This window comes from Pavona decussata, unplaced genomic scaffold (assembly GCF_977016875.1).
Source record: "Pavona decussata unplaced genomic scaffold, jaPavDecu1.1 SCAFFOLD_163, whole genome shotgun sequence".
NCBI classification, from domain to species: domain Eukaryota; kingdom Metazoa; phylum Cnidaria; class Anthozoa; order Scleractinia; family Agariciidae; genus Pavona; species Pavona decussata.
The window spans coordinates 448,715-458,505 of NW_028145574.1; the positions used below are offsets into that span (position 1 = coordinate 448,715).

Here is a 9,791-nt window from a genome sequence, read left to right on the forward strand (position 1 = left end):
TTCACAGCCTGGCCACTAGCGGTAGGTTTTTCTTGTCGCTGAAGAGTAAAGTTTGTCGCCTAGCGCCGCTAGATCACAGCCCTGAGGAGGCATAAATTCATGTTCGTTTGTTCATATAGGCGTTGCTTAAGTCTAAAAACTGGAAATTCTGAAGGGGAGGGGGGGTTCACGATTATGGAATTCTGAGGGCATGGGGGGGTAACGCATTTTGGAATTTCCGAAGGCAAGGGGGGGTTAAAACATGGAAGCCGTCCGTGGTTGGGTATGGATATTTTCTGGAATTGCCCAATCCTTTGTTTACTAAAACTGCCAAGCACTAAAATTACAATAAAAACAATGAAACATCTAATATTCATCAGTATGGTTTCAACAATGAGACAAATTTCACAGACAAATTGAAGAAATGACACTGTAGGAACCAACAAGTATCTCCAAAGGTTTTATTTGTCTGCAAGAAAGCAAGACGGAACTTTCTACAATAAGAAATCCCCTACCGCATGGCATGCGAGATTTTAAAATTGCAAACCTTTTTGTCGATATATTGTCAGAAATAAAATGACTTTTTGGTCCACTAGTTGTTCAGCCTGTGTGGTATATACTAAAACAATATTATTATTCACCCCAGTGTCGGTGAATGAGATGGATATTTGCCTCGCCACTTCGGTAAATATCCATCACCATTCACCTCCATTTCAGTGAATAATGATTATTTAACAATTATTCCACGAGTGCACGTTGGAAATGAGATGATTAAGAAAGCTAACGAGGCACGTAGCCCCGAGTTAGCTATAATCATCTCATATCCAACAAGCGCAAGTGGAATAATTGTTTTATTAAAAACAATCAAGAAATATCAGATCTTATTCTTGCTGTGCAAGAATAACCAGCAGACAGAAGAGAGTACATATTACCTCCAGAAAAATCTGATAAAATTGTTTATAGTTGTCACAAATACAAAAAGACAGAAAATTGATCTCTGTTATCCCAACAGTTTTGAATTTTAACCAACGTGACTCTACAGTTTGAAATACACTTTTTGACAACAAGTATACTATCCAAGGCATCTTAATTCAAGATTGCTGTTATGAAGAAATGACTTGAATGTATAAGCATAAGTCAAATCAGCAAAGTATTCCAACTTGGATATTGTATTTATTATGATTACCCCTCAGCAAATGGATCATAAACTTAACACCTACCATAATGAAGTATTCTTTACTTGTAAATTCACTCTGTCTTTCATCGCTATAAGTTAATGGATCTGCAATAACAGATCAGGTAAAAAAATAGTAAGTCAAAGTTGGCAAAAAATTAAAAATAATTATGTTCAATTCCATAATTCCATAATATAAGTCAGTATAAGGAAAAGTCCCAAGCCATCCAGTAATATAGGGCAAGTTGCTACAGTTGGTCAAACAAATTTTGGCAATAATTTTTTCCCAATGGGCAAGTTGGCTGTTGACTAAAGAAACAGTAACCCTATCTAGCTTTTTTTGTCTTCTGGATTTTGGATATCCCAAAAACTTCAGGAAATGCCAAAATTGAATGAAAGGTAATCAAAGCTACTAAATGAACACTAATATGAGCACTTATATAAACACATAAAAGTTGAAACTGTAAGAAAAATTTATGCAAAGAACATAAAAATGAGCAGGGAACACCCTCAGACGTTCCTCCATCATATTTTCTCCCTCCATTTTGCAAGAAATCCCTGTTGACTTGGACGACGACAACCAAGGCCTTGAGTGGCTTTCTCACCAAAACAAAAATTTCTGAATACTATATGTATAGGTCAAGTGTTCTTTAGCCTTATTCTTTCAATTTGGAATTCCAGAAAACATGAATTTTTGTAACGAGAAGGAGGAATGAACTTAAAGCCAGCCTTGAGAGTACGCCACATTTGAAAGTTTATTACCAGCGACCAAGTGACATTTCCCCCATATTACGATAACTCGTTCATAATTTGCACATAAATGAAAGTTTATTAAAGACCAATCGACCAAGTGACATTTCCCCCACATTATGATAACTTGTTCATTGTGCATTCATGAGTTAGAGGGTGTAGAATGGAACACAGAAGGAAGGTGTAGGACTATGAAATACTGAGCTTTCCAGTAGATTCTCAGATACTTCAAAAATTATCCTAGTATGACATGATCAATGTAAGAGTTGCCGATAATTATAGTATATAATGAGGTGAAGTCACAGTGCAACAACAGACATCCCACAAGGCCAGTACTATGTAACTCCAATTATGTAGGATAAATGAATATGAGGATGAAACAAATATTCATTTCATGGCTTTATTAGGAACTCACAATATGACCAGCTCCCAGTTGGCTTGATAGTTCGGTTGGTAGAGCACTGCACCGGCATCACAGAGGTCATGGGTTTGAATCCTGTTCAAACCTGAATTTTTTCAGGCTTTCTTTTTGCAACTGCTTAGGTTGTGCAAATAACTGCGAAAATCTTTCTTCTATTTGATCTTTCACCCACAGTTCAAATACACGTTTCATACATTCATATTCATTTATTCATCCTTCACAGGTTTATTACAAACTCACAACTTGACCAGCTCCCAGTTGGCTTGATAACTCAGTTGGTAGAGCACTGCACCGGCATCACAGAGGTCATGGGTTCGAATCCCGTTCAAGCCTGAATTTTTTTGTCAGGCTTTCTGTTCAACAGTAAGTTTCTATTCTAAGGATCTTTCTTCTATTTAATCTTTCACCTACAGTTCAAATATATGTTTCATATATTCAAATTCAAATAAATTTCAGTGGTTTCAATTCAAGCTTTGAAAAGCATTGCAATGTCATATAAAAATTATTGTAGTTTAATTTGCTTTTTGTTTTATTTTCCTTTGTAGCAGAGTGATGTATCTAAGTCAAATGAAAATGAAAATTAAATTTTAAATTAATTTAAACCACAACATATACATAGGAAGTAGGCCATATTAGTACAATGTATTCATATACAGTACATGTTTATTGCTGCCGATAGGCAGCCTTCATATTCTTGAAGCCATCGAGAAATTTTGGTTTGACAGTTTGGTTCGACGGTTCGACCCATCGTTCGCATTAAGAAACAGCCAATCAGAAATCCTGTTTTATGGCGCAGCCAATTCTAGCCAATCAGCAGCTGTCTTATAAGAAAAATTGACATGTGCTTGCTCAGCGGAAAATCATGCTCGCTCAGCGGAACATTGCATGTGCTCGCAGCAAGATTTAAATACAGTTGATCAGAGTGAAGGTTTCGCTGTTTACGGGTGAGTTTTGGCACTTTTTGCTGATCTATTAAGATTACTTCTATTCGAGGAAGCATTCATCAAGGTCATGAAGCTTTCAGTGAGCATCCTAGAAGCCGACAGTGTGTATTTATGTCACTTGCAGCTTTGCTTTTCAATCGATGGAATTCGGTCTATTTATGGACATAAACAAATATCGATCACATCTTATCTCATGGAGATCGCCAAGTATTTAGTTTATTTCCACGTTGCACTAGATAGACAACAGAAAGTGTCACTAATCGTTCTAAGAATCATGCAGTTAAAAAGCCCTTATTATTACATGTTGCGTTAGACAGTGTTATTCGTTTAATACACCTTCCGTTTTAGTTAACAATATATTTCTTTTCCACTTTTAGCAATTGCTACAAGCATAATCCCAACAAAAGCCTTAGGAACACCAATAGTTACTTGTTAATGTTATACTCTAAGAACATACATGTAACCATGTTATTTTGCAAATTAAATAAGTAATATTTTTTTTGAAATTCTCATTGTCGTATTTGCATTCAAAAACACCTTAAACGACAGCACTCACTTCTCAATGAGAACCGCTAGACAGTTTTAAGTGTACAACAGGAACATAAATAAACAGAAACTCACCTAACTGCTCTGTGACTTGCTCTTTAGATGTACTGTTCTTGCCACTCTGTTAAAACAAAATCAGAATGACAACAAGCAACAAGAAATTTGTAATATCTAATGAAGATGATGTTGATCATCATGGTAGTGATAAAGATGATGATGATGATGATGATGATCGCGGTGGTGACAAATTATGACAATGGTTACAATGCTGAAGATGATTAATAACTTCTGTTCAAAAAATGATTCAGGTTGGTCCACTTAGGCTGTTACTTTAAAATGTTTCATTTCCCACTACTGACCAATCATTTTCTTTTTTTTTAAAAAGTAGATAAGAAAAAAAAAAGGTTTGGATTCATTCCCTACTCCCTCTATTTAGGTGTTTCCAAGTTCAAATGCACTTTGCATACATCTTGATATGGTGCAGGGAAGTGAACCTGTACTCATTATAATGATGTCTTTGCATACTTTTAAAGCAGTCATGAGTCACTTGTTGCAAAATCCCAGTCATGGAGAAGATATAAGCAATGAGCTCACTTGGAAATACTTAAAACTGATTTCTGTGACAGTACATCCTTTGCCGGCTTTTCCTTTACACAGAGCAACTGATCTGATGCAAGAGAGGGTGACAAAGAAATGAACTATTTGATAAGGGTGGCCTTACAAAAATTACAGGTCTGAGAAAAAGAAGAAACTTTCCAAGAAACTGTGTTTTGTAGTATTTGTTTTTTCAGCATGTCCCTTCCACCTCAAAACACATACCACATTTTCCTTATCATCCTTGTTCACTTCATTAGCTGCCGTCTTTTTGTAATGCCTTATGCCACCAAGGTGTGAGAGGAGATGCCTTGTTGTAAGTGTCGCTGAAGCCCCATTGAAGGTCTTTTCAGGAAATGATGCAACATATGTTTGAATTGGTGCATCAAGGTCCAGCTTGCCTTGTTCCCACAATTTGGCTGATGAAACAGAAATACAACAATAATTTGATCAAATGTTGTCAGTACAATAATAGTTATATGTTTAATAATGAATAATTTATTTTGGTGAGACATCTGCACGTAACTGAAATTAATTTCAAAGTAAACCTTCTTCTGATTATTTAACAGAGTGACTTTCACAGGATCACAGCGTTAATCACCCAGAATGTGGAAATGACGTGACCAACACAAGTAGCATGTTAACAAAATATTCTCACTTCCGAAATAAAATAAAAATATACTGGCACAAAACGTTTTTTGTTCAGCACTGAAAAAACACCCTCTGCCAAGCAAAAAAATAAATAAAATATGATAAAAGTAATAAAACAAACCTGCCGCTGTAGCAGTTAGAGGTTTACTGATGCTTGCAATTCTCATGACAGTTTTTGAAGAACATAACACTCTGTTTTCTATATCTGCAAATCCAAACCCCTCACGCCACACTGTTTCTCCATTAACACTCACAGCAACACAAACCCCAGGACAGCCAAACTCTTCTTTCATACACTGAACAATGGATCTTGATTCATCTATGGCAGACTGTAGGCTCCAAGGAGAAGACTGACATCTGCTTACCTCTTTTTCCTTCTGATTTCAAAGCTAAGGAATTTCTTTTAGAATGAACTTTAGTAATACATGCCTTAACCCAGATATTTTTATAAAACATCTTCTCTCACTAACTCTTACCATGATTTGACCATGCTAATGGTCATGAATTGCTAATGATGCTAATGATGAGTCCAAATCCATGATTTGGCCACCAAGTATTACAGTGAACTGCAAAAAATAGACAGCTAATAAACCTAGTCAACTCTCAGTATAATGGCCATGTCTAAGAAGTTTAATGCCATTAATATAGTTTCGGACCACTGCAGCTACTATATCAGTCTCCAAGATGTTTGTCGTGTTGTTTGAATATGCCATTAATGTGAACAGACATTACATTCAAACAAACGTTTCTTGGTCTCGGGCATTTTTGATACAGGCCTTGACCAGTGTGCAACAGATGAAGACTGCAGACTTGCAGACTCAACATACTGGCCTTTCCCAATTCATTTTAAAAATAACATTGTGCAACCTCCACCATTCCATATCACGTACTGTCCACTTGGTACGCTTTAAGGATACATCCTACTCTCACGGTTGTCCTTCAGGAATAAAATTCATATGTGCACCAGTTTTGAGAAAACGTTGTTGGTCGGTATTAAATGCGCAATTGTAATTAAACCGTTGTGACATTCACATGAAGAATCCATGTTTATATATTGAAACAATCACATAATATGTGAAAGTATGTACACCCATCAAGTAAACTCGCCAACGACCGAGGCCTGCTGGATTGAATTTATCGGGTATCGAACGCCTGACAAGAACAAAATAGCTGCACAGCGTTATTCACAAGACATTAATCAGGCTTAAGCGATATTTCGATTGGTTATTGAGATATCCCAGTTCAAAGTTAAAATAGCAAAAAAATTATGTAGACGTGTTGGTCAAGTGGTTGCCATGAAAAAGTTAGTTTGAATTTCAAAATTCCTGTGGGAGATTTTAGCTCGTAAGATTTCATAAACAACACATGCCTCTACAGGGGATTATATCACCTTGTAATGCCGCTAGCCAGTGAATCAGCAACACTGCATGGAATCAACAACATTAGATGTAGCACATAATTCTCGTTAAATTCCAAAGTCGCAAAAATACAGAAGTCTGCAGGTCTGCAAGTCTGCAAGTCTGCAGTCTACATTTGTCTCACACTGGAACTGAACTAGATGTTTAGAATGCATGCCGACGAATTTTGTAAAAAAAAACAAAAAAAACTTTCATTACTTTTGATTGATGGGCTATTGACCGATCAAAATTCTCCACTGTTTCCTGTTCCATAGGAGTAAGCTTTGGTCAAAATATCTGCACTCAGTTCCAGGTATTTTCTTTCCTTCCCTTCCTCCTCCATTTTTTTTTTCTTTTGCTCCTCTCCCCAGATTTCTAAAGGTTATTAAAGATAATTTTAATCAGGGCTGCCACAACTTGTAACACTTCTCTATTTTTTATGGGCCTGTTTTGTCAAAAGGAATCAAATTCATCTGCTGTTCAGTTATGGAATTATAACGTGGTCTGGATAATTTGTGAGTCAGGCATGAGATTCCAGCATAAGAGTTGGCAGACATAAGTCTTCTATTAAGTTCTTATATAGTTTTAATATATCTGCCAACTCTAACGCATTATACGTGAGTCTCACACCTGGGGACTAAAGACATTGATCTCATGCATCGAGGACAATTTCTCATGCCAGACTCACAAATCGGGACAAGTTGTTCTTTTTAATTAATAACAAAAATTCAATTCCTAACTGTATTACAACACGTCATTCTGATTTTGTTTTAACAGAGTGGCAGGAACAGTACATCTAAAGAGCAAGTCACAGAGCAGTTAGGTGAATTTCTTTTATGTCCCTGTTGTACACTCAAAATAAACATTTACTGTATAAATACATTGTCCTATAGGGCCTTCCTATGTATATGTTGTGGTTTACATTAATTTATTTTTGGTTTGAAAATTTTGGTTAAAAAAAATTTAATTTTCATTTTCATTTGTCTTAGACACATCACTCTGCTACAAAGGAAAATAAAACAAAAAGCAAATTAAAACTACAATAATTTTTATATGACATTGCAATGCTTTTCAAAGCTTGAATTGAAACCACTGAAACATAAAGCTAAGTACGACGCGTACTAAGCAAAATAAATCAAGAAAAATTTGTCCATAACAAAATCGGTTCACTCATAACATAGAATTTTTAACATACTGACAGACAGAAAAGAAATAAAAAGATACCGGGATTGGCAAATTTTTCTGTTCATCGCTTTCCTCTTCTTCGCTTTTTGCCTTCAACTGCTGAAAGTAAATACCTGAAAATCCCACTAAACCAACACATCCAAGTAGGAAGGCAGCGAGAGATGCTTTCTCTCTTTTGCAAGTATGCGGCGAGTTAGTGTAGGCACTTATGTTCCGTATTTTAAAAAAGTTACTGTGTTTTGTAAAGGACTGGAAGTGCCGCACAAATCTCGCCGACATCGCCGCCATGTTTTGTTGTCACCAGGGTAGGTACTTCATATATGGTAATTGTTATGTCCTCGATTTTTATTTTTGGTTACAATTACAGCTACCGTCGAACCTCCCACCCGCGTAAGCGACCACCTCTCGTAAGCGACCACCTCTCATTAGCGACCACCTTTCCAAAATACCAAAATTTTTCAAGTCAAATCACTATAAATGGAACCTCTCGTAGGTGACCACCTCCCGTAAGCGACTACCTCTCGTAAGCGACCACTTTTAGGGATGATTGTTAAAAATTTTCAATTCTTTTTAACCTCCCCTAAGCGACCACTTGACACACAATCTGCTGTTTCTCTTTGCCGCTGTAAGATATTGACCCACATCATTGCAGCGGACGTTGTATTAAAATCTTACACCGGAGCTACCGGAAGTGTCTCCCGAAATAACCTACATTGAAACAATTAATAACATACACATACACTATAGTGCACATTGAAGTGAACTTCAAACAGACACTCTCTTATCTTGTAAATAGCATGAATGTACATGTATGACCGGTGATGACTCTCTCAACCTTGTATAATTCAACAGAAAAATTGTGGCGAAAAAGAACGTCAACTGGACTATGTAACAAGCAAACAAACAAACAAACGCGAAAGTTGTAGATGTTTAACGCATGAAATGTAACATTGCAAAAATTCCGTTTACTGCTTGCTCCTAAATAAGGCGGGCTAAAGAAAAGTTATTACTTTGGGTTTCGATAAGCACTGGCAAAAAGGGTTAGGTCTCCGCAATTACCATTTGTAAATTACCTGAAATATAGACCTTCTGTGGTCTGACCTCTGGTAAGCGACCACCTCCCGTAAGCGACCACGCATCCTTGACAATATGGGTGGTCGCTTACGGGAGGTTCGACTGTACCAGAATCTTTCTGGTTTTTGTTTTCTCATGCTAATTAGAGCTATTCATTTCTTTGCTCTCCACTGGGATTACAAAATTTAAATTTGAAAAGAAAAACGAAGTGAATTCTGGCAGTTGTAGTCAAATGACGCCATCATGAAAATGGCCTATTGTGTCCCCAACCCCAACTTTTATTTTTCGTTTTGTGTCCCCCTTGTCACTCTGTTGCTCGGTTACGTTGTTACACTGTCACCCCGTTCAGTACTCTGTTACCCTGTTACCCTGTTACTCTGTTACCCTGTTACTCTGTTACTCTGTTACCCTGTTACCCTGTTACTCTGTTACCCTGTTACTCTGTTACTCTGTTACCTTGTTACTCTGCTAATCTGACGGTCATCTGTTACTCTGTTACCCTGTTACTCTGTTACTCTGTTACCCTGTTACCCTGTTACCCTGTTACCCTGTTACCCTGTTACTCTGTTACCCTGTTACTCTGTTACTCTGTTACCTTGTTACTCTGCTAATCTGACGGTCATCTGTTACTCTGTTACCCTGTTACAGACCTGCCAACTCTCCCGGTTTTCCCGGGAGTCTCCAAGTTTTTCATCAAATCTCCCCGGTCTCCCGGATAGAGCATGAAATCTCCCGGGAAATACCTACCGTGGCCTTTTTCAAATTTTTTCATTGAATTCGTCATTTTCGAGATGTGAAAAAGGAAAAGAAGAAGTGGATTAAGTGGATTAAGTGTTCTTATTTGAGCTGTTCTTCGTTGCTCTTCTCGCCCCCCCCCCCCCCCTCACCCCGCCCCCACTGAAGCCCAAAATATAGCCTTGATGCCACGTCCCTCGGAGGCTACTTGACTCGCAACAGATTTCTCACGCGCGTTTGATATGAACTTCACATTGGATATGGGCCTGAAGTTGCCAAACTCGTCATGGTCTAAACCGGGCTTTTTCAGTCGATGATCTAAAACAGCGACCTTTAGACAA

General features: G+C 37.4%; 1 protein-coding gene across 4 annotated transcripts in view; it reads right to left on the reverse strand.

Moving 5' to 3' along the window:
• Nucleotides 1–7,958, reverse strand: part of LOC146464484 (serine beta-lactamase-like protein LACTB, mitochondrial) — a 38,464-nt gene extending 30,506 nt beyond the window's left edge. The window contains exons 1-5 of one of the 4 annotated variants that reach the window (XM_085129681.1): nt 7,681–7,958; nt 5,181–5,433; nt 4,634–4,827; nt 3,890–3,935; nt 1,200–1,261 (exon numbers count right to left, since the gene is read on the reverse strand). In XM_085129681.1, coding sequence (XP_084985807.1) covers nt 1,200–1,261; nt 3,890–3,935; nt 4,634–4,827; nt 5,181–5,433; nt 7,681–7,929 — 804 coding nt within the window. In that variant the 5' untranslated portion in view covers nt 7,930–7,958. Of the gene's footprint in view, nt 1–1,199; nt 1,262–3,889; nt 3,936–4,633; nt 4,828–5,180; nt 6,930–7,680 lie in introns of all 4 variants that reach the window. The other 3 variants (XM_085129680.1, XM_085129682.1, XM_085129683.1) reach the window with 3 other exon arrangements.
• Between the last annotated feature and the right edge of the window lie 1,833 nt (nt 7,959–9,791).